A 26,344-nucleotide genomic window follows, 5' to 3' on the forward strand; every position below is an offset into this window, starting at 1 on the left:
TAAAATTCAAACATCTTTATATCAACTCCAGCAAAAATACAAAGTTCTCAACATAAAGATGCATCATTCTTGAGATTACCACAAATAAAGCAGGTATTTCTTTCTAATATACAAAATCAAAATCTTTAAATAGCAACTGTAAAGGATAAACATGTTCAAGTCTGATATTTGGTGGGCTGTATTAGATTTGCTAAAGTCACTAGCCTACAAGAAGCTCTTAAATAAGAATAAAAACATGGCGGACTGTTTTTCTTTTTTTTTTGCATTTACAGGATGATTTACCCTCTGAATAAAATAAAAAGAAAATATAACACTGTGCTAAAATGGTAACACGCTACTGTAAGTTACTACTGGAGAAGTAAACAAACTTCACATTATGAGAACATCAGCCCGACAGTCAAAGACAAAAAAAAAATAAAAATAAAAATATATATAATAAAACTGCTTCAGAACTTAGAAGTGTGACTAAACTACCCCAACCCTATCCAGCTTGTGAATTATCACTCTTTAATGTGTTATTACTGGTTGTGAAGCCACAAAGTCCATTCATCAAATATGTTTTTCAGGCATTTCTGAAAAATTATTACCACAAGTGTTGCAGCCAGTATCTCAAAGTCCTATCATGTAGATTTCTAGAATAGCTTTTTTTGACAAGCACTAAATGTGCGCACAGCCTTGAAGGTGGCTTTTATAGATCAGGGACATAAAGACAGTGCTGGGTTTCACGGCTGCATTGCCAAAGGTTGCTGAAACTGACTCCACATCAACAAGATTTAACACATGCAGAAGCAGGTAAAATACTCAATGCTACCATTTTGAACAGGTGCAATAGTCGGAGGAGGTGCACAGCAGTGAAACCTGACCCCCGAACAACACAAAATAATACAAACGTTTGTCATGACACATAGAGAACACGCCTGTTTTGACAATTCAGACCTCAACATCTAACACAACTATAATAAGAACGATTTTCTGTTAATGCTCTGGGAAAATGGGTATAAAAATAAACCTGTCCGGTACGAGGGTGTCAGAAGATCTGAATGCCTTAGTCAACATAGGAATTTGCGGATGAAGCACGAGACGCTGGAACAAATGAATGTTGCCTCCGTGGGACAGAAAGCAACTCAAGGACAGGAGTTTTCACATTTAGCGACACATTCTATTACATTACATTTCATAAATAAGGCACCTGGTCACAACAGTCACATATTCACAATGTTGTGATTGGAAGACAGGCTGGAGATACAAACTGCCTAGTCACTGTAAGTAACAATTTTATTCAAAGCTCCCTTCTCGCAGTGCATGCCATCACCTAAAACAATAATTATATACAAAAATAAGAAGGCGGTGAATTAATGTAGATTCACCTCAATAACTGCATCTACGCGTCTGTTAACCTTTAAAATGAGGTTTTGATAGGCGGTTGCCATCTCCAGCCGTGTCGTAGAGTGCTGAAACACAAAGCCAAACAGCAACTGCATTCCCTAGACATCATGTAGGACTGTAAGCCCCCGAACGAATGCTAAGCAAAATAATCCAACACACTTGAGTTTTCACGGTGGCGCATTACAAAATAAATGAATTTGAAAATATGTTCCTTCCTTACGTATTGAACAACGTATGATCTGAAGAGTTTGGTGAAAGTACAAAATAGATACTTTTGGTCCTTCTGAGTATATTCCAGATAAAAGAAAATCAAAAAAAGAAAAACAAAGATGACCTCTCTGCAGGTTCGTTTTATTTTGAGTGTGATGTCCTGGTGCGCTTTGCTGGGGTCACTAAATGCTCCTGAGCTCTCTTGGTTGCCAGTTTAGTCGCACTTCGTGGCAGTGAGGCTCCCCGTTTCCTCTTTGCAGGAGTACTAAAAGCCCCGCTTCTCCTCAGCTTAGGTTCTTCAGCTTTTTTAACTGATTTAGGAGAAGCGCTCTGTGTTTTCATGGACTTCTTGCCCCTCCCCAAAGCATGACGGGGGCTCAAAGGAACCGCCGACTCCATTTTTCTCTGCGACCTCGTCAGTACCTGGTCAGGAGAGGTGGGAACCTTGACCTCCAGACTCTGCTGTGGAGTTTCGTCAACTCTATCTACACCTGAATTTGCTTTATTCACTGCGAGTTTTTCCACCTCTGTTTTTTCTGCTTCAGTGTGTTTTCTATTGTCAGCCTTGTTTTTAGACACATCGACGGGGTGAAGTTCAGACATTTTAGGAGACCCCAGTCGTCGAGAGTATCTCTTTGGCAGATCTTTTTTAGTTGCGCCTCTTGAAGTTCTACTACTGCCCTGAGCCTTAACAGCCCTAACTTGAACTGTGTGCTTTGTTGATTTTTTTCCAGCCAACATTTTACGTCTTTGCATTTTTGCCGCAGACTCTTTCATTCGTTTACTGACAGGTAGGGCGGATTTCCGTGCCTTCAGCGACGGCCTCAGATTTGACTTAGCAGCAGCCTTTGTGGTGGCCAGTCTTTTCATTTTGTTGGTTTTTAAGATCTTTGAGGCCTCTTTTAGTCTAACAGTGGTTTGCTGTACTTGCATCTTTCCTCGGATATTAGAGTATTTCCTCAAGATCCTTGCACTAGCTGGATTCTTTGATTTGCCAGAAGATTTCTGGGATTCTGTCTGTGCACTGGCTTTGGCCGAGGTGTATGTCTTAGTCTGAGCAGTACTGGGAAATTCTCCTCTGTCTCTCCCTTTAAATAAATTTGCCTCCAGCTCCAGTGCTTTCGCAATCAGTTTCTGACTCTTGGGATTGCTCTTGACAGGAGAGGCGATGGCAAATTTTTTTAAATGTTTCTTTAACCGCTCTGCCTGTAGGCTTGGAAATACCCCCTGAGAGGTCACTGATGTACCTGATGAGCTGTGGAAGCACAGCTGAGTTTCTGACGGAAGACGCGTGTTCACCTTCTTGACTATGACAAGGGACTTTGTTTCTGTCGATTCAAGGAACCAGCGACAAATACTGGTGAGATTAAAACCTTTCATAAAAAGCATTTGGACCGGTGAATATTTCTGATGCTCCAAAGACTTTGGTTTTCGTGCCCTGCGTTTGCTTTTCCATATAGCTGCCTGCCTGTCTGATTTATTTTTGTATTTTGCCGTCGGCTGACCTTCTTTGTCCATTTGCACCCAACCTTTCTGCATCTTATCATACTTTAAATTCAGATTCGAAATTAGTTGTTGGCTGTCTTCTCCAGTGAGCGTCTCAAAGAATTTGTTGACTGTTTGTTTTGGGGGCTCGTGTCTTGGTGTGATGATAGGAATTTGCGAGCTGTGGGACACAGGCGCACTAGACGCTGAAGGGGGCCTGACCTGAGCTTTTGTTACTCTTTCTGGCAATATTCGGATAGGGGAAGCTGCGTCAGTTTGTCTTGTAGCTACAGTTAGAGTACTGGTAGAAGGTGCAGCCAGTGTTTGTGACCTCAAAGCTAATTTCTTGTTGTCCACAGGTGGTAACTGTGTAACAGACTGGTGGGACATTTCAGCCTTAGTGCTCTCACTTCTTAATGGCATTCTTGTGGGTCTGTCTGATATGGAAGGATTGCTATCATCTCCATTAGCAGATTTGTCTTCTATAGATGCTACATCTGGCTTCTGCTGCAAAACAACATCACTTGCTTCTGCATCCTTTCGGAGCACCCGTTTTCCCCTTAATGGCATTATCTGTGTTTGAAGTTCTGTCTTTACTGGACTTAGATTTTCTAATGGACTTGACACTTCACTAAGTTGATCTTTCTCGTTCTTGCCATCATCTACTGCAACCTTGGCGGATCTTAGTTTCTGTTTAGTTTGGAGTTGCATTTCTGCTTTGTTTTTTTCTAAGTTTTCAGAGGTTGTGTCTACTGGAGGATTTTTGATTTCTAATTCATGAGTGTCCTGCATTGTGTTCTGTTGAGGCTGTTCAGATGCAGGTTCAGATGTGGTTATTGCAGGGGACTCAGTAACTGGCAGTGGATGAGGAAGAGGGAGGGAGGGCAGCTGCTCCAGAAGGTAACCTCCTGGGGCAATAGAAGGTATCTCAGATGAAACAGAAGTGACAGCATTTGAAATGGGCAGAGTTGCTGGCGTCTCAAATGGCTTCTGGCTGGCAGATCTAAGTTGCCGTTTGGACTCAGGGCTGAGAGAATTTCTCAGAACCCTCTTTTGTTTCTTGATTTGTTTATTACACGAGGGAACTTCAGGTATTGGATTCGATGGTGATTCAGATGAATCTTCTGTCACCTGCTGAATCACTGGAGTTGCTTCAATCTTTATGAGCGTGTCAGTTTCAGATAAAAGTTTCTCCAGATTTGTGTTTCCAGTGGTTGAATCGATAGTTGAATCAGTACTGTTGTTGGCTAAATTATCACCCAATTTCACTGGAGTTTTACTAGGGGATGTGTGGTTACTTGCTCTTCGACGCAGATTTCTATCAGAAGCCGATATGGGCCTTCCATTAAAATAACCTACTATCACCGTCTCTGCTTGACTGAGCCGCTTTGCAGGCAAAATTCTGGTGCCTTTTTTCCTACGCCATGGTGGTAGTTCCTTTAAGAGAGCATCTAGTGACTTTGATGACACGTCGTCCTCAATTTTATCTTCTGTGTCCAAAGGCATAACACTGTCAACTGCTTCTGGGGGCATAACATTGTCAACTGCTTCTGGGGGCATAACATTGTCAACTGCCTCAGATGTTTCCATTTCTGTTTCTTTCACCAACAGCTGCCCTGCTGAATCTGTGGTATTAGCTTCTTCTGTCACTTCTAAGTTCTCATGTATCTGTGGCTCCAGTAGAGGTTTCTGAGGTTCCTCATTTTGCATTTCCTCCATTTTATCTTCCTCAATCTCTTCCTCACCTTGGTTCACTAGTGATTCACTATTCTGCTGAAGAACAGGTTCACTGTTCAGAGTAACTACGGAAAGCTGGGGATCAGTTTCTTCTATGCTAATGTGCTCAATTCTATGCTCAATTGGCTCAACCACTGTCTCTGGCACTATTTGCTCTGTACTTCCATGCATGTCCTCGTGAGATTTCTGCTCATTTTCTTTTTCTGCTTCAAATGCCACTTGACCAACGTTTTCTTCACCTCCTGTTGTCATCTGGGATTCTACAGTGGCTTCCTGTCCTACATCTGTGTTCATAAAAGTTTCTTTGTTTTCTACTGTGCAACTTAATGGAGATGGAGAATCAGACTGCTCCTTGCTTTGACACTGATCCGTCTGACTGGTTTCAACTATAACATCTGCTTTACTGGCTGCTCCCTCTACCACATCTCCTGTTCCTGGTATGAGACTTTCGCCGGACTCTTCTGTGGGCATTTGTTGAATCATTGTTTCCCTGCACGGTCTAACAAAAGGCATGTCCACAGGTGGCACACCTTCAGGCTTTGAAAGTATTTGCTTTGGGGTGACCAGTGTAATCAGTGCTGGCATAGGATTGACACAGTTGCCCCTCCCGGCCAGTGTACGAACAGTTTTTAACTCCCAGATTTCGTCTGAATACATATGTCCTCTGGTACTCTTTCTGGCATTGCGGCGTGGAACCATGCTGCGCTGTTGATTGCCAATATAGTCTGTAATTGGTCTGTCGATATAAACAATGTCACAGTGGCCGAGATCAGGGTCAGCCACTCCCCTACAAGCAGAGTCCCTTGTCCGATGATCAGAGGATGTCCTAACAGTCTTTCTGGCTGTCCGAGCAGAATCTGAAGAAATGGCCAAGAGACTGTGCCTCTGTCTAGCTTGATGTGTGTGACCAGCCGGACTGTGTCTTTTCACAGAGGAACTGAGTCTAGCGCTATGAGTCTCTGCTCTGTTGGAGGCATCCGAGTTACTCTGTCTGTCCTCCAAAGCATCAGGTTGAGAAGAACGAGAGGGAAGCACACGTGACACCTTCTTACCATCAGCGTTGCTAGTCATGATTTTCATCTTCAGAGGTGCATGATCACCATGACGGTTGTTGTCGGCCTCCACCGGATTAGCAGTTGGAGTGGCCGAAACTTGGTTACCCCCTGACCCAGGGGTGCGCAGATCCAAAGCAGGGGCAGATGTTTTCAGCGACACAGCTTTCTCTGGAGGTCTTCTCATAGCACCACTGCTTGGGATGGAACAAGACACATCATGGACTTCTAATTTGGGAGTAGACTGGTTGGGAAATTTTAACTCAGGATGTGATTTTTCAGGGGTGACTGCAGTGGATTTTGCAGTGGAACAAGCAGTTCCCTGGGCGCCAGAGGTAAATTTAGAGGGTTTCTGTGTTTTGGAGGATGCAAGTGCTTTGACCTCTGTCTGAAGAAAACCTATGGCATCCACTATCTGTCTCTGATGGTGGGGGCAGAGTTTTGCCATGAACTGTTCCAGAGTTGAGGTGGACTGCAGGTCTTTTGCTCTTGCAACACGGAAGTCTGGAGACTCACTATGGGGGAAAATAAAAACAGATGTAAATGTACGTCAGAAAGAAGCAATACTGGTTCATGCTATTGACAAGTAGGTAAGCTAAAGGGCTAAAAGTTTGTGTGAAATAAATCACAAAGTTACCAACATGGTGATTGTTGCATGTTTATTAGAAGAATAAGTGATTTTAAAAGTGAATTAATCATCCAGTGAATTTGACCAATTACATTGTTACAGCTATTATTTTTTTTTTCTTCTTTTCACAAGTGCTTGTTTACAGTATACATCAAGAAAAGAAATTATACATGCACAAGACATTTAATAATGGTAGCCCACTCTGATTAAAACAAGTCAAACACATATTTTATCACTTGAAAGAGCAAGTACATTTAGGGCAAATATTAAGTACATCAGTTTCATCAAGTTTTCATGTCAAGTTTTTTAACGACTAGTGCAAAGGATGACATTTAGATACTAATGCTCAACAACTTAATCCATATTAAGCAGAATTAAAATCCAAATAGATATTCAAGCATGACTGATGATATATAGAATTAGTTATTTGAATACTCGTTTGTGAATAATGTGTCAATACCAAATTTAAATTTAACACTCAACGGGGTGAGGGCATATTTCAGTATTTTTGGCTAAAAGTCGTGTCAGTGTGGCAGGTCTATTACAAAATCCTCCAATACATTTGGAGTATTTATACCAGCACATTATACCAAAAATATATGTTTTTTCCTTTGTAAAAACGAACAAACAAAAAAAAAACTAAATAAAAATATATCCTTCCCAAGCTACAATGCAGTCTTTCAAAAACAGACAAGAAAAAAAAAAATCACACCTAGATTCCTGAGGTGACATGTTACAAGGCTATGCTGAGTGAAGAAAATAGTTTAAGGGCCGCATATACTGCAGAGCACAACATACTGCAAGCTGAAGTAGTAAGTCTGATGTCCTGTTGACCAATATTTGCGACATTATACTGATAAACAATAGTGTTGGATTTATTATTTAATCTGTAGTTTTTTCTTTTAATCACCTCTGCTACAGAAACGTTAACGGGAATAACTAGAGTTAAGCTAGCTATGTAGTCGCTACTCAGTGTTGGTTTCTAGCCTTATAGAAAGTACATTTTTACAGATCAAGCAGGTAACTACAGGTTGCATGTAAAATTTAAGGTTTACTTTTGGGACTGTAAAAGCTTCAGACTAATTGTTAACTGTTTTGTTGTTTGTATTCTCCGCTACATGCATGACTAACGCAACAGAAAGGTGATTCAAACTAAATTTTCAGATTTCAGCTTCAGTAATGTACAGCAAATGAGGACAGTTCTTTTGTTGAAAATGCTTAGTCTGTTACAGTAAGCCTGTATTGTTTAGTTTTGAAGTGAATAGTATATGCTATTTCAGGCACTGACCTGGAAAGAAACTTGTCAATTAAATACCACATTGGTCAACTTCTTACCTGCACTGAAGTTTTAATGACATTCATCATGTAAGAGTATAAAATGAATGAAACTGTAAAAAGATGTACTAAGGTTTTTTTGGCTCTAAACACGAAATAATGTATACAGCATGCCAAAATATCTCTAATGAAACGTTTAGAGTTTTAAAAATAAGTTTTAGAGATTAAAAAAATAACATTTGCTGCAACTAGAGGACCCCAACATTTTTTTTTTGTTTTGTTTTTTTTGTTTTTGCTAAGCTCATTAATTTCATATCCCTGCTTGCAAGATGTAAGGAGTAGAGTGGAGTACCTGAATAACTAGTGGTAGTGTTTTATCCCTGAGGGTTTTGCTCTATGTTTCACTTGAAATTTCAGTAAGGAGCTGACTCAAAGTACATGTCTTTTTTTCTGCTGAAATATAATAACCAATCTTACAAGCACAAGCTAAACAAACTCCAACTCAATTTCACAATATTTCACGAGCACACATGGATGTGTTTGCTCATATACAATGTTCATATACTATGCACTATAAATAATCTGGCAATTAGAAACGTAGCAATGACATTTTATCATACACCTTTAGTGAACCATTAACCAGATTTTTGAACTGGTTTAGTAATATTTCAGGGTCACAATTAATCTACTTACAACACTGAAAACTTGACAGTAAACACACCAACACTCCAATAATTATTTTCAATAAAACATCCTCAAAGTTAAATGTCACCATATACAACCAACCCAATGACAAACATGATTTAGTCCAATCATGCAAAATACAACTCCTTTATACTGTAAATATTAAATAACTGTACATATTTTTATGGACAGGCATTTCTTTAGTCATCTGAATAGCCACATCATTTGCAGCTGCAAATAGACTTTGGTCCTCACATATATTTATTTTTTTATATATCAAGCAAAAGATCAATTTGTGCCAGAATAAGGACAGTCTTAAATCGTAAGCCTTTACATCTACCGTGTAAAACAGTTAAATATACCTCTTATGCAGTACACTAATCTTAATCTCAGTCTACATGAACAGTAATGCGAACAACAATTTGTTTTATTAAAGCCGTTTACATTCATGGTTATTTAAGTGATAATAAAATCATTGCTGAATCAATGCTGATTAATAAATACTGCATTAAGAAAATAACTCCAAATATACCACCCATTTCAGAAAGTATCTAAACTCTTTCCCTAATTTAGAAACACAGTGGTTCCTCCAAAGCGGGAGACCATCAAATATTCTTTTGTCACCACAGAACTGCTCAGTCCCCACCCCAAAGAGAAAGATCGTTGAGAAAAAAGACGTTAAATAGAGCAGGGCGCAAGTATCTACAAGGATCCTCCGCTGACATATTTACACATGGTTGAACTTTCACATTTTCTGCAATTTTATATCAACACTACTCGCCTTTACTCGAAAATGTGTGTAGTGTGCGTGAGAAACTGCTACATAAAACAGCTATGAGGACAGTAGACTGTGATATGGGTTTCCAGATGAGGTAGTCAACCATTATATATTTGCTACAATAGAAAGTGAAGACCGCAAAATCATGATCTATCTATCAATACAGTCAGAGCACTTGTACATCTTTCATATAGTACATAAAATGCATTGGAAAATAAAGGGAGACATCGAGTAATGATCGATGATTGTCAATACAAGAAAAAAATGTATGTGACGACAGCGAGCAAGTGACTAGATTTTAAGTGATGTGTACTCGAAGCACGTGCTTTGTCTGACTTTTTCAACCAAAGCACAAGCTATTCATATATTGTGAATATGCGGAACAATTATATATGCTTCATTATTTAGAAATAATCACGAGTTTTATGTGAGCGAGAGGGAACTCCAAACATTTTAAAAAAAAAAAAAACGTGTCAGTATACTAACAAAACAAAAAAGAGAAGTTTACCATCTAACACAGCGTTATATTTCTGTTACAGTGCTATTGATATACCCGTCCCTGAAATAAATTACCATTACAGAACCAATTTTCACCAAAGAATGTTTTACAATCTGAGTTTACATACGAACTTATATTAATTCTTCAATCAAAACAACCAGGACCAAGTTAAAGCAACTGTCTCTGCATCTGAGAGGCTGCAAGATTTGCAGAAACACCATAACCAGTATTTGCTACAGTTTTGTTGTCGACCTGATAAAAGAATAATGGGCCATGACCCCATATTCCAGAAAGTTCTGAGGTAAGAGTGATAATGCACAAGGATGTCTTGATCAAAAACCAGGCAAAAATTCAATGAAAAAAAATAAAAATAAAAAAGACAACATGGAAGGATTTCAAGCGCAACCCTTACTCTATATTAATAGCACCATGATCCAATCTTTGTGTCCATTTTAAGGAAATGGTATTAACCTGAGCTTTGATATAGCAACTGAAAACAGGAATATCTCAAGGCAGGGACAGTGACAACCCACATCCTTGTGTGGTCGGTCTCGAAATAAGAATTGATTTAATTCTTATTTAAAACTAGTTTTGGATTCAGAAAATAGCTTTAAATGATGATCCACACAGTAATGAAACACATATACAGTTTACTTGGGCTTGTTTGTAACTGCACAGTAAGCAGAGCCACTAATGGTCAACTAATGACAAGGGCATTCCTAAATGCAATGCGGCATGACATATTTTTACATTCAATAATTTAAGACAATGAAAATCATTTCTATTGAATTTTTGCCTTGGTAACTTGATAAACCGGTTGAGTGCGTCATGAGGCATAACTGTAATCACGTCCATGGACATGTGTGTGTATACATATATGTAATTAAATATTGTGTTTCTGAATTATTTTTGAAGAAAAGCCAAAAACAGAAATGTTTTCTCCTATCACATCCCAGACAAAAAAAAACTGAAATCTGAAAGAATACAAGCTCTAAATCACTGGCACTGAAATGCTACTGATAACTACTTAAGGTAGGTTGTGAAGACAACTAAGAGTAGAACCCGCACATTTGTCAGTAAGACAACCTGAAATGTTACCTCAAAAGGCTTATTGGGTATTATATGCTTCCCTGTTAGAGGTTACTTATGAGGCAATGACTTAGCTGAGCATATCTGTAGCTGAGGTATATTTGTGTGTGTACAGTAATGCTGTTATTTGATTTACATTTTCTTTGACTGACAAATATTGCATCCCAATCTGAACTTCTCCTGAGTGCACAGAAGACAAACAAAAACTATTACCAACCATACAGGAGACCAAAAGATATAGTAAATAAAATGTAGGTGAAAAAATGGCATGATTGTGGAGGTAAGTATCAACTGAAAAGGAGAGCGGAAGCCAGAACGACAAACTATGCTATTGCATGAGTAATAAATAAATGTTTCATTGAGAACAGTGTTCGGGATTAAATGTGTTTGGACAGAGGTCATCTCGGTCACAGAGGTGCATTTGCAAGAAAGTGGCTTTACATTAATATGCTGGGCATGCATATTCACAAAATTAACTCTATATTTACTTTGAGCATATGACCAGTACTGAGAGAAGACTCTAAGGGGCGCCACATCCTTAAACAAGCTTCCATGGCTTTTTCAATGAGCGTAATCATCTCTAGATCCAGGAATTATTAACATTAAAGCGTAATCTAGATAAATAAACTGTAATTAATAAATAAAAGATAAAGAATATAAGTATAAATAAAAGATGTGCTGTAGTATTTGTTTAAATCCCGAAGTTGAGTTTAAGATAGATGGCCATACACATATAACATATTAATGTATTAATGACCAAGGGGAGGACTAAAATTAAATAAGTTAATAATAAATACAACTACTGAGATTTTATGATCAACAACGTCAGCAACTAGCACTGTCTGGCAAATGCAATGGTAAAAAAAAAAAGTAATCACTGTTATTGTGTTATGGATGGATCACTCATTTGATATGATTCCCTCCTGGAAATCAGTCCCATTCTCTTCAGACGCACTTTTCTCAGAAGCAATGTGCTCTTTCGTTTTGGGGGAGAGCGAAGCCCCCTGATCCTCCCCCCGACTCAGCAGCTTCATTTTCTTTTTGGGGGGATGCTTCAAGGTCCCCAGGCGCTCTTTCACTTTGTATTCCAGGGTGCTGTGTGGAATGCCGTAGATGGTTTGGGCTTTGGACACACTCATTTTCCCACCCATCACCAGCCCTATAGCCTCTTCCAGCAGCTCAGTGTTGTATTGTCGATAACGACCCCGCTTCTTCCTCGGCTGCTTGGTACCCAGGTCTGACTCAGAATCCATAAGGTAGTTTCCACTCAAGGCTTGGCGGTCAGAGGAGTAAGGCCAGTATTCCTTCTCTGAACCTGAGCCGTTAAAGCCTCCGCTGCTCTTTTTCGGGATCTGCCTGGGCAGAACGGAGCAAAGCTTCTTTCCCAGACTGTTCTCACAAAGTGAACCTGAATATTCAGTGGACGAATCCCACGACGGGTCTGTTCCTGTAGCAAAAACTCGCACTTGGGGAATCTTGAGGTCAAAAGACGATGAACGAGAAAGGGAAAGGCTGTGGTCCCTGCAGGCATCCTCCAGGTTACCTTTCTCATAGGCGAGGGACTTTGTCAAAAGTCCAGCAGCTTCCAACAACCTGGGTATGTCTTTAAAGTGCTCGCTAGTTTCACTGCTGGTTTTGAGTTTGAGTAGGGCCCCAAAATGAGTTTTGGAATTCCAGGAAGAGGTCGCGTTTCTGAAAAGGTCAGTGGGACTGGAGCTGTGGTTGAGAGGTGACTCTGGGTCGCTTTCCAGATCGGCTTCCTTTTTGATGTGCACCGAGTATGCGAGAGACGAGGAAGGCTTATAACTGGCGGAGTGGCCGATATTTTCCCTCCTCCTCCCATCCTGCAGGCTCCTCATTAACAGCCCGACTTGTCCGTCCGCTCTCAAGGATCGCCTGATTGGATGGAAGGAAATTGGGTGTAAGCAGAGCTTGCACAGTGCCCTTTTCTCTTTTCTAAAGGAGGATGGGTTGGGGAGGGGAGGATGTTGGCCACTCCTTTATTATATGACCTTGCTTTGGTAACATCACTATCTTGGCGAACAACTGACTCTGTGAATGTGTGCGTGTGACTTTTAAGAACAAAAAAGGCTCAAGTTTGACATGTTTTTATTTGCTTGCTTTTATAATTGTTTACAAAATTTTGAATAAACATGATAAAATAAATGAACAAAAAAAAGAAAGGGTAAAGAAACAATGAGGAAAAAAAGGAAAGAAAAGGCGCTTTTGGAATACAAAGAAGTCTTAGTATTCCTGTGGCTGAGAAAGAATAGCCAAGAGGAAGGAGTATTTGCCACTGCAGTAAGGGAGCTTTGCATGTAGATGTTAAGCAGGGCACAGTAAGTATGCCATACGAAATTACTGATGCAAATAAAGCTCTTGACATTTTGTGTGTGACGTTACCACTGAACAAGCGCAGCAATAAAAGAGTAAGCCAGCAGAGGGTTGTTGTTTGTATTAAACTCAAAGCCTAACTGACTAACTTGGGTCACAAGCAAATGCACAATTCATCGGTGACAGCGGGTTGCATCAAAATATGTTGAATGATTTATCGAAGGACGTAAGACTTTTCTCCCAAATCGTACCTTAATAGCCAGAGTTAGAATTTTACGGACATTGATTGGAGGTTAAGTTATTTTAACATAAAGTTAGTATGGCTGAATCCATGGTTTTACAAATCAAACATAGTCTGTCTGTTTCCTCTAGTGCCTCATTAGCTTCTAGTTGGTTTTTACTTCATATATAGTTTTTGACCTATAGTTTTCATATAGTCATTTTTATCATGAGAACAGTGTATATGCTGAATATCATATGCAAAGTAAGATGAAAACCAGAGGCGGCTTTATTTTACGAGGCATAAAAAGCTATACATTCTCCAACCAGTATAAGAGAAGAATACAATGTCACTGGTGATTAATTAATCCAAACAGAAATTTGATATTGGGTACATTCATATTCTCATTTTTTTTTTTTTTTTGATACAGCTCATTTTACCAGCACATCAAATACTTTAATAATAAAACAATTGAATGTAATCCGTTGGATCTTTACCAGGGAGACATAATTAATTTCAACACCTCGACTGCTACACTTCTCAAAGGCATGGATTCATTTAAAATTAGTATTTACTTTGAATGATATAAGGATCTGCATCCTTTGGGACGTGTGGGAGGTTTAAAAGAAGTACGGCACTGGGGTGTATCCCGCCTTTCTTTTGAAAGAAGTTCTGTTATCACAACTTTGTTGTTGTTCACTTCCATCAAGCAAACAAGTGGCTAAGTGATCTCCAAATTCATGATTCAAATTTCAGACTTTGGCCGGTGCCAGTGCTACTGATGCTACTACAAATAACCCTTCCACCCATTTCTTCCAGATTCATTTTGTTCATCCTGAACTACAATGTAACAAATCCTCTACAACATTACTGCTCAAGGAACTGGAGACTTACCCCTTCACCATGGATGTGGCTGGAGAAATGCAGGGGCTATGGACAGACAGGCTGCTGCTGCTATAGCGATTCTTCTTGATCGATAAATCAAGAACTCCATCTATTAGAAAAACAATGTTAATAAGTTCAGGCTGGCCTGTAACCGGTGCACCGGTTCGATGACGAATTAAATTCACAGATGCGTTTAACCCCACCTTGTTCACTGTGCTCGGACGAGGGCTTCTTGATGGTGAGGTCAAGAGGAGCATCCTGGTCGGCCATGAGGAGCTTGCTTAGAACAGGGTTGTGGCTGTGTGCTGGCGCAGCCGGAGAGGCAGCAGGGCTGGTAAGAGAAGGAGCCCCTGAGACCAAGGGTGGGGTCGGCAGGCTTTGGTCAGAGTGAGGTTGGGAATCTGAGCGGCTGTCCTGAGGGGAGCTGGTTTTTGAGGTATATTCTGCAGCAAACTGTCTGATCATTCTCTGAAGAATCTCTCGAGCCACTACTGGAATGTGTGGGTCTGAGAAATTTGGCACATCTGAACGAAAAAAAGAAAAAGAAAAAAAAAATCATGGTCATAAGTGTTGTTGAGTCTGCATTCCTGTTCTGTCTAAGTGATGATTAGTAAACATGCCATCGGACGTGCAAACGTCAAGACTCACCTTTTTTGCAAAGGACTGCATTGAGAAATTCCTCAGCTTGTTTCTCTAGTCTGCTGATAGTGAGCTGATCCTTAACCAGGAGAGGTTTCGGTGTGTCGTCCAGCTCCTCTTTGTTTAAGCCAATTAAGTGTTCCTGTCAAAATGCAAAACTGTTTACTGAGACGCCTTCAGACTTCTACACATTAACATACATATAGTGTAATAGCAATAACTCAGCAGCTCCAGATGGCCAATGGGCGAGATAATTAAGAAATAACAATGGATTAGAGAGCGGAAGCCACTTTAATAAAACAGCCTCCTGTTGACCACCCAGGGGCACCGCTGAATCTAGATCCAAATGTAAATCAACGGAGAGAATAAATCTTACTTTTACTTTGTCTCTTCTCAAACAGCAGAATAGACAATTTTCAACAAATGACCAGTCGGACACTTCTATTGGCTCAAAATCTGCGGAGACAAAACACATGGCAGGTAATGAAATACAGTCCTGTGAAAAGAAATCACTTCTTTCAAAGCAAAGTTTTGTGTAACAAAATATTACAGCATTATAAATAATAGAGAAATAACTGAGCATAAATTTCATCAATGACTGACTGATCTGCACTAAAGAGCACTACATTCCTTTAGGGTCTGAACTATCACCAACACAGGAATCATATTGTCTAGCTGCTGGAATACTGAATAGTAAAAAGGGTTCATTTTGAAATAAGACTTTCCATATTCAGTTTGAATTTCATCTTCTTCTGTGCACAACTCGGTAACAAGACGCCGACTGAAATGTATGAATGGGAGGAAGAGGAGGGCCTTAATGAAAGCGTTTTGATTTGTTTTAGTGAGGCTGACAGAATCGAGATTCAGTTACGCTGAAGCAACTTCTCTTGTAGAGAGTCTACTTACTGCAAATGTAATGCAGTCACAAATAATGCATAGCATTGTACACCAACATCATACACAGTAGAAACATCCAAAGGGCACTATAGACTCTTATACCAGCCCCACACCACCCAAAACACCATCTTTATAGGAACACAAGCCACGTTCTCTTCTGCAGTCAGTAGGACTCTCTTGTCTTGAGTTGCTATACACGGGTACCAGATGGTACAATGTAGTTGTTATAACGGGCAGACAGCAGATTACACTGAATCCACAAAACTCTCATTCGCACACTTGTATGACCAAGGCCACCGTGAAGCTAGAGAAAGTGGACTGAGATACTTACCCTTAAATAATTTTAGGTCTTCAACCAGCTCGGAACCAAACAGACCTTCAAGAATGCTCTCCAAGCCTGAGGAAAGACATGAAGTAGAATTAATATGTATTTTTGGTGGTACTCATACAAAGGGAAGCTCAACATATATATTATTGAACTAACATTTGTTCAGTTACTCTTGATTAAAGCTGAAGCCCAAAGCAGCAGAACTGACACTCAAAATGAATCACAGTTCAAATCAAACCTTTTCTGCCCGAGGGCCTAAATTAATTTGTTGCACTCGAGAAAAAAAAAAAAAAAAAATATGTTGAGCCTCATCTACTGTACATCACTGAGATTTCATGTGATAAGGTCTTAGCCGTGTGTATCCAGGCCTCTCACAGCCTTCCCATTTCAACTTGACAACCGCTGTGAGCAACCCTTTGCTTCTCTTAAAACACACATTATCAGCTTTCACCTCAGGTTTTTACTTCAACAGTAAATGCATGTACTCCATCCTGCTGTTGCCAAGCAACCAAAGCACCTACAGAGTTGAGAGTGACTATATGTTATGATATAAAGACGCCAGTAACAGACTGCTAAATCGTGATGGCAAAGACTCACATCAGATATTTAACCAAGTTCAAATATCCAGCCCACTAAACATCCGTTTGCAGTCAAGCGACTTACAAAACACTGGCTAACGGGTGGACATTATATCGCACTTATACAGATATATAACACACGTATTAACAAATATTTTATAGTATATGCATTGCTGCTATATGGAGCCGCTCTATAGTCTCAGCTGTTTGAAAGCTCTGGTGCACAATGCCACGTAAGACTTCACTTTACAGTGCATTAACACAATATGCAATGTCTGCCTACCGCCGCAGGGTCAGAATAACCAATCCAAAACCCCTACATGCGTTAAATCAAGCATTAAAGAGGTCAAAGAGAACATCTGTTTACTGAACTGGATCTTAAACGAGAGCACACTATTCCAAATGTGCAAGCCACTAAAAGGCCAAAAGTAATGACTCAAACTACTCTGACGCGTATTACAAATTACATACGGTTGTTAAAAAGCTACATAAAACACACACACACACACGTGACATTGAAAAGTAAAACTATTTAGGCTCATAGGAGTTAAATCAGATAAGTAATCGTTAACACGCATCATATAGAAAACGCTTACTTACACTACATCTTCACAGATGAGCAGACAATGTCGTGAGGAAATTGCCAGCTCTTACCATGCACTCTCCACCATTCCCAAACTCACAGTGATTTCAGTAAAAAGCTGTCATCTGTTAAAATGCCTCACTCCGCTTCCCTACAAATTCCCCTCCCACTTTTCAGCAGCCAAACATAAAGAGAGAGAGAGGGGGGCTTGCCTATAGCGGCAGCGTAATTCTGTTTCTGGGTTAGTGCACAGGACTTCAGCTGAAGCTAACCAATCCTATTTCTGAAATATTTCAGAGGCAGGAGGAGAAAAGTAGGTCATCCACTTTCGTTTGACAGAGCAGCACCATGACATCAAACTACTCTTTAGGAATACAGTTTAGGGCATTTGAAAATGTGTCATACTATAAACCATGACTTTGCTAGTAGGAAAGTAAAACACTGCTTTAGCGCATAGGATGGCACAGGGTGTGATAAAAATAAACTACATACAAGCATTTATTGTAATCAAATCATTTTGGGACAAGCACTGTAACTTTAGAAGCTGCCTTCATGTGCTATGGATGAAATATTGATTATGTGTAGATCTGTCATGCAAGCTCTAAAAAATAAATGAGCGTAATAATAGGACTAAGCAGAATAAAAAACACACCAAAAAAAGCAAAAGCATTGTATTATCTGTGACACCTGCTTCGTTACAGCTGCCATATGTTATGCACCTTTGGATGCAGAAATTACAACACAATGCTTTTAATGTGCATTTCCTGTCTGAAGAAAAAAAAAATACACCAATTAAATGCATATGAAGAAGAAATTAGGCCACCGCTGAGCTACTGCTACACATGCCCGTGTTGCTCTACGTTGAACAGATAAACTCCAGATACAAAAATAAACACAAGGTATAGAGATAATGACAAAAAGAAACAAGCAAACCCAGTATGACGTGTCAATGGGTCCTATAACGAATAATATTAAAAGGTATCAAGGACTAATGAAAAGACAAAAATATGAGGTTGGTGGGAAAAGGAATCTTGATCCATTACAAAAAAAAATGTGGAAAACACGCCTACAGGTCTAATTACTTTGAAAACATGTCACAGTGTCTCTTGAGATATAACGGGGAGTTTCTCTTTCAAGCCACCAGCTTGATACCTACAGAATGATGTGAACAGATAACTTTGCTATTTCAAACCCTTGTTGACTTGGATTTTCCGTCTTTTTTTTCTCCTCTTCACTCCAAACAAATATTGTGGCTTCCCTCCAGGCAATTTATAGCCGAGTGAAGGCGCAGCTTATTTCTCATAGAGGTATGGTGGAATGAAAAATTAAATCAATTTTGTTCTGGAGATGAAAGCAGTAATTTTTTTTTTTTTTAACTACACATTATTATTCAAAGTACATTTCTCCCCTTTGACCATGAAAGAGGGAATAACTAAAAATAAATAAGGTTCCGCTGAAGCTGACAGTACATCTACCATACGTTTGTATTTTAAATAAGAAATTCCAAATTAATGTATTATTGTAGGAAAGTTATGGATTTTCAAACCAAGCCTTCTCTTGTGATCATATCTATTAAGTGCAAGACATATGTAGTTTAATATAGATATCATATCTATAGAACTAGGGACAACTATAATAACATTATTGATGTGTGTTGACACTAAATTAAATTAAGTTCAATTGTAACCTTTTAAATTCATTCAATTAAATTACTTCAGACTTACCTTGATAAGTGGGTATTTTGTTCATGATGTACAATTGTTTAGGACACTGTTATTGAGAATCCAATCCATACATTCAGTTCGGTATCATTAACAAACAGCCCTAGAAATACTTTGTATGACCAGCAGTCAAACAAAAAGGAGAAACGCAACAGAATCTTTTGTGAATCCTTGGGGGAATTGTGTTGCTTAACAAATTACTTCAGTTAGATATCAGCCACAAACCTTTCTATGTCTTTTCATGGAGCTTATGGATGCACACGGTGAGCAGCAACTGTGTTCAATCTGCCTTAGCCTTGTTCTGACCTACATCTCTAGCCAATCAGAGTATGGAAGATTTGAAGTGTGTGACACCCTTGTCCTTACCACCAGCACTTAGAAAGAGAAATCCCAAAGATCTTGGATCAGCTTAACCTTTCTAAATCCTAACCTTAACCTATGCTGTGCATCACTGCGAATTAAATAAAATGCATGATGAGAACCTTATTTACTGCTTATTTCTGGCTCTGGTGTATAGATTGTTAGTGTAGCCACTGTTTTCAATACTCTTTGATGAGTATATGGACAAAATCAGCAATCCTCTTATCATTTTTGCAGCACACTGCAATTCCATGACACCATGCATGTTCACTGTAACGTGTTCAATCAAATACAATGAAATAAATTACTATTTCTGTGGCTACAAATGTTTTAACTGACACAAAAGTGCTGTATACACAAGCCTCATATTCAGGAAGACGCCAAAAGCTTGAGCTTAATTAATTTCTTCACAATGCTCCATCTGTATTACAAAACACCTGTAAAATAATGAGGGATTTTAACCTGTTCACAAATACTGACGGAAAAACTGACTTTAAGATTTACCTACGTTCAGGAACACTGTTACAGAGCTGGTGAAATACCAACAGTCAGCCTCAATATGGGGAAGCAGTGCTTCTTTCACTGGATGACCCACCCTCTGCTGCATCAACCCACTAACCCATCCCCCACGCTGTACTGTATGCATACTATGTCAGAAGGCATGACCACTGTTTCTGAGCTCAAACTGGAGCCAAAACACTTGATAAAAATTGAATTTTTGGCCATCACCTTTCAGTGTATTAACAGTATTATCTCTAAATTCTTTTAATTATTCAACACTGCGTTGTGCTTGATCTTAATTTTATATATAGGGGGTCACTGATCTCCCTGAGCGATGCTCTTTTAAGATGTAAGATGGAGCTGGAGGCTGCAGGCTGAAGGCTGAGCATGAGTGCAGAGATGACAAAGTTGCACAAATTAGTTGAGCTGCCACACATGACTATCCTCATCCTAAAACCACCCTAATGCTCAAAGCTCGACCATTAAAATCATTCACTGCTGCCTACTGAGGTGTCCACAAAAGGGCCACTCGCAGTAGGTCAACAGCTAAGCTTAGACATTACATGAACACGAGCAAAGAAACGCATCAGATTTGATTTAGTGACAACAAATTTTGTTCACTACAGGCGATAGATGGGCTACACAGGGGGCAATGAGGTGGCAGCAAGATCTACAGAGATAAAAAAAAAAAAAAACACCCCATGAATAGTTAACGTGATATGATGTAAGACGACATCCAAATGGTGTAATACAGCACAAAGCCCAACTTTGAATAGCAAATATGAGAACATCAGCATTTTAGGCAAATATGAATATGAAAAATAAAACATGAAACTGCCCACGAAGACCCACATAAAAGCAAAAGGATATTAAAGCTGTTGATCACATCCAGCAAAATACCAACAGAAATCAATTGTCTCTTCAAAGGAAATGTAGTCCAACAGAAAACAAGTCATGCCAAGTTAAATTATAAACAAGACAATCTGTCTAATGCCAATGTGTGTTTATTTGTTTGAGCAGATCCTTAATCCCACTCATCCAGATGTCAAATACAACCACAAATAATTGACATTCCAGGCATTTCTTGAATGTTAGCTGGTACTGTTACAGTCCAAATTTTCCCAAATCCAGACAGAACACACATTTTCAGCCACACAGTTTGCATCTGGGGGCAGATGGACCATAAACACATGTATAAGCAAACATGCAGACAATTGTTGCCGCTGTTCTGTGGGACAATTGAGCTTGTCTCTGCCCTGCAGTTTTACTGCGCACATTAAATACACAAAGACAAAATGTCCATTTCAGTGTCAGCGGAGTGGTGGTGGCGTGCAGCCCTCTCCACCAAAAAGCCAAACAAACAAAAGTATGTCCTTGTTGTCGTGGACAGAATATGCCATTCTGCAGCCAGCGGACTGATGCTGTTGTCATGTACTTTGCTGCTTTACAATTCCAGCCCAAACACAAGGGACATTTGTCAATCATAAAGGAGGAACTGACCAAGCCTGTGTCCACAGTTAGTGACCAGTCAGAAAGCTATTATTCTCTCTTCATTCTCTTTCCAATGAGAAGCACACAACACCCACCTAGCCTTGTAGCATTTTAGCACATTTAATAATAATAATAATGGCAGGCCGTTGTTAAAACTAATAGTTTACACTATGTAAAATAAATGGCACCAACAAATCCATGGTGGACTTGCAGAAATGCATTTATAGTAAAACCATGAGTGCCTTCAATTAGGCACCTGAATGAAGCATAGAGCACATCACAACCAAAACACACTATATAAATTTGCACACAAATAAATTCTGAAAGCAGCGAGAATCAATATTCAAACCAGCAGAATTATTTATGCATGTGCCAGTGACGCACAAGTAATTCATAAGCATCTCCAAATACGTATGACAAAAGCCAACTCAAATTCCAAATCTAACACTGAAAAATATTTCTTCAGCACGGTCTCACCATCATATTCCCCAACACCGAAACACAGAGGTGAGGCAACTGTACGCTGCTGACATCTGTGGTCAGCTGCAGAGTGCACCACAGATGTTGGAATGCAGGGGGATGCCAGACGTTGGCAGGTGGAATCATTCAGGACAGTTGGCTGGTCTTTCCCCAATATTAAGCATGAATACATGGTGTCCTTTTTAATAAACTGACGGAATAAACATACTTGATAATTGAAATCCAAGACACCAGCAAAAACCATTTCACAACTGCAGCGTCAATAGTTCTCAATAATATCTTGTAATGCTATGTATTGCATCCATCACCAAGTATGATTTTAGTTTTAAAATGATGATGATGATGATGTTAAAAACACATTCAAGTTAAAGTCATATAAAGAAAATACAATAAGGAGCAGTTTAAATGAGAGGAGTAACAAAAATATATGAAATGTTGAAGTACTACGAGCATTCATATGATCATGAGCATTCCCTCTCAGGCCTTCTACCTGTTTATCTCATGAAAAATATATTACCTACTAATATCCGACATGTCTCTATGAAATAGCTCTTGACATTAATGTACCGTCCAAGTACATTCAGTCAGTTAAAAAGAGGGAACTACACATCACCGAGTTATGATTCCTACTGTTTACTTCGATCTGGATGTAAACACCCACAAGTTACAGTTGAATCTGTACTTTCATTCATAAGACAACTATCAATATGATTATGTTTTGGTGAACAGATAAAATAGCAATAGTTGTGACAGTGTCCAGAAATAAATGGCGCTTACAGTAGTTTCTGTGTGTAAAGTGTCTGCACTGAACAAGACCGTGTTGTCAGGTGCACTGAGATGGTGGCGGCTTCTTCACGTGCTTTACAGCTACCTCAGTAATTTCACCACATGCACAGATGGATCGTGCTATGTTTGGAAATAAGTGACAGCTCTCGCGTAGTCTTTACAGCGTATAGGATTATGGATCACGATAATGTTATTGGTTTGCCACTTTTGGTCTGTAACTTGTTTTTCTGCATTTATTCTTTCAAATTAGGAATAAGAATCTAACAGAACAAAAGTAAGACAACAGCATCAAAAAAGGATAAGTCGCATCAAAATCTCCTGTGATGACGGGAAAACACAATATATGACTTTTTGTGCACACATATAGTACATGTCTCATTCATGTCACATCTCAGTTAGGACTATAAATAGCAGCAATGATACGTGAAATAGATTAAATGTGACATTTTGAGATCAGCAGCATGAGAAGTCATCGTCCTACGATTTAAATCCAGTTTCCAAACCTGGTTTACATTGTGCCAAAAACAATCCCAAAGAAACTCTATATCTAGGCATGGAGATTTATACTGTATTGTATTAAGTATGAGCAAGAACCTTACTAAACTACTGACAATGGGTTTTTGTCCGACGAATTGTTTGCAGTGTATGAAATTAGTCCCTCACTGAGTCATGTTATATTAATCTGTGAGTCAATACAGGAAATAATCTTTGTAACGATTCATAAGTATCCAATATGTTCCTGTAAGTCTGATGAAAGGCGAAAACACTCCACGTATAAATCATTATTAAACTTGTAACAAAACCTACAAGGTAATTTGATAATAAACATGAGGTTCACCAAGCAACTCTCCGTTAATAATTTCTTCCATCTGTGCGTCAAGTTGCAGAGGGTGCACGCTGGCTGTTGCTATGCCACTGAGTTTCAAGGAGAAGGCTGGGAAGGATTTAAAAATGGCCTCTCCATCTTCTTCATGTCTCCCCGTCAATCAGTGTGAGGCTACAACGATAAATATCAGCCGTCTATCATGATGAGTGCATCGCAGGGAGCCTCGTATTGTCCAGGGAGAAGTGCAAAAGACAATGCTCATCATTTCACTTTGTTTGCAATGTCTGTATTGGCTTGGCTTTTCATCGTGGGTGTATTTGCACAGCACCGTTCACTTGCAACTTTTGCTAATGACAACTCTCAAGTGTGTGTGTTTGCAACAATGAGCGTTGCCCTTTTTATCTCCAGTTAAATAATAAAACAAATGGCATGTCAATAGGAATGAATGTGAGGTGTGCTAATACACATTATGTAATAGACTCTCTAAAACCGAGGCGTTGTTAGAAAACACGGTCTTGCTTTGAGTAATATGATAACATTGACGTGCTAACATGCTAATGTTGTGTTAAGGAGCGTTATGCTCATATACAATGTGAGGAAATATCACAATACAGCATCAACTCCGACCTTCACTCGCACAACACAAAAAAGCCCTGCACCTACAGTCAACGGAAGCTTGTTAAATTACGATTTTTTTCTTTTTTTTTAAAAGGCACAATTAAGGTTGGACGTCAGAGAAGTTTACTGGTGTATCGTCTCTAAAAGGGAAACTCGCACAGGAGTGGGGTCTCCGCCACTTCCTCAATGCAGTAATGCGCGTCCACGGGTGGTAATTTGAGAGAAGCAAGTAAGCCAAACTGTTAACTGAAAACATCACCTCTCGGGTACATGTCGCCCTCCCCCCACCCCAAATACAGTATACACGAGAGCGCGCATTTAGCAAGCGGGTCGCTTTCGGCCGACGCGTTGCACACTGACACTCCCTTTAAAACAAGCACGGTGCCCTTTAAACAAACTACGGCTACGCCACAATACACCCCAAAGTCTGTACTCGAGACTTGTGGGCGACAAAACCAGCGAGGCCTAACGTAGTAATGCAACCTTGGCACGTACAGCAACATTTAAGTAACTGCTTCGACCGGTTGCCCTGAGAAGGAAACAGTTGAGGACAAAAAAGTCTCTCGGAGATGCCCCGAGTGAGTGCGGTAATAGATGGTTATTTACACCGACAAAAGGTCACACAGAAGCGAAATTCAACCCGTACAATTGTACCCTGCGTGGCTGGCATCGTCCTTACCTACACAGTGAATGAGTTTATGTCCCCAAGAGTCAAGTTCCTGCCGAAAGCCGCGCCTGTCGATTGTGCATTGCTGCCTTTTGCACAGGCTCGCCATTTTCTATCGCTCTTCTGTGTGGCGGGCACCAGCACGGGAAGAGGAAGCGCTCCGCTATGTGAACGCGCGCCGCGACAGGGAGGAAATGCTCTCCAGGAGGAAATGCCCACAGGTCCCAGTGACCAAACCAAACAGTCTGATTAAATCAGTGTGTGGGCCAATCTATAGCAATTGACCCAGTCCATGTAAACATTCTCCTCCAATATGTTATATTATAATGTAGCCGCTTTGTTGCCTTTTACAGTTTATATAAATCACTGAGGTATTTTTTTTTGTTTTCAATTAAAGCTTAAAGGTCAGTAACTGCATCGCTTAGGTTGTTGATTTACTCAAGGCTCGATTACTAATCAGACAAAGTCAGCAAATACCCCAGGGCCCCAGACCCACAGGGGCCCCGAAGGTCTATTGCGTGGCATGTAATATGTGTTATTTTGATAAACTGACTAAATAAACTGACACACAGTGTTGCTCTAGAAATGGCAGTGTCATTAGGGACTACGTAGGTTCAGACTGAAATTCCCCTCAAAATAAAAAAATAAATAAGTAAAAAACACAATGAATCTTATTGACTATAGTCGCATTTACACATAATGTACAGAGAACTTTCAGTCCAAGGAACTTTTTTCAAGGAACCAAAGGGTTCTGTAACACCATTGGTTGTCTTACCACTGCGGTCTAAAGAAGAGACAAAAAAAGCTCAGTGATGTATGAAAAATAATTTATTTTACAAGTAATTTTTTGCCTGTTTTTGCACAGCAAACGTCTTCCAGGCACCAGTGAATCACTGCAATAACAAGAAGCAGAGACAAGATTCAAGTTGCGCTGCTGGTAATTGGGATTCTCGCTTCTGGAAGAGCAAAGAGAATAGTAGTATTAAACAAGCACATAAAATAAATCCCCATGAGACCTTAATCTCCATGGAAATGCACGTAGTACTTACAAAGTTTCTCTACATGAGGAATGTTCCTGTGGTGGAAATGTGGCTTATAGTGTTTCTCTGACTTTTCCACTTGGTGTCACCGAAATTTGAACTTGTCCTGAAATGCACATCTTTAGGCTCTGTTTGGTTGGTGCCAAATTTATTTTCCTAAATGACTTTTCACCCAGCACCATCATGTGGTCAATATATAATGATTCTTTTGACAGGCAACCAGACCTTGTGATTAGTGCAAAGGTGTGCAGTCTAAACTATTACGACCACGGTGAAGGAAAGTGTGGGGTTTCCAAAACAAACAAAGATATTCAAGAACAGTAATGCCAATTTTGTAGCCCGTATGTGCACAAATAAACTAAGTATGATTTTTACATATTAAAACGTCTAAATAATAACAGTATTCATCGTAGAGCATCAGAAACACGCCCAACAGCCTTTATTAATCATGCCTTCCATTATCTCTAAAAGCCGCAGCCCACTATGTTGGCATAGTGGACTGTTGTAATGATGCGTTCAAGTACTATCGGAATTGTTATGAGAACGTTTTCTGTTTCCGAGGCGAAT

At 39.6% G+C, this 26,344-nt stretch overlaps 1 protein-coding gene across 2 annotated transcripts; it reads right to left on the bottom strand.

The window, feature by feature from the left end:
* Positions 1-24,894, bottom strand: wu:fc17b08 (ligand-dependent corepressor). 2 transcript variants are annotated; one of them, XM_047602584.1, is made up of 7 exons: positions 24,750-24,893; positions 16,130-16,195; positions 15,278-15,357; positions 14,911-15,043; positions 14,466-14,786; positions 14,272-14,371; positions 1-6,385 (listed from the first exon to the last, which is right to left on the bottom strand). In XM_047602584.1, the coding sequence occupies exons 1-7, from the start codon at positions 24,844-24,846 to the stop codon at positions 1,738-1,740; spliced, it is 5,445 nt and encodes a 1,814-aa protein (XP_047458540.1). In that variant the 5' UTR covers positions 24,847-24,893; the 3' UTR covers positions 1-1,737. The 2 variants fall into 2 exon arrangements, with proteins under 2 accessions (XP_047458540.1, XP_047458541.1); XM_047602585.1 differs by lacking the exon at positions 1-6,385 and adding an exon at positions 6,515-12,719 and having other exon boundaries at positions 24,750-24,894.
* Between the last annotated feature and the right edge of the window lie 1,450 nt (positions 24,895-26,344).

This window comes from Mugil cephalus, chromosome 13 (assembly GCF_022458985.1).
Source record: "Mugil cephalus isolate CIBA_MC_2020 chromosome 13, CIBA_Mcephalus_1.1, whole genome shotgun sequence".
In the NCBI taxonomy this organism is placed as follows: Eukaryota; Metazoa; Chordata; class Actinopteri; order Mugiliformes; family Mugilidae; genus Mugil; species Mugil cephalus.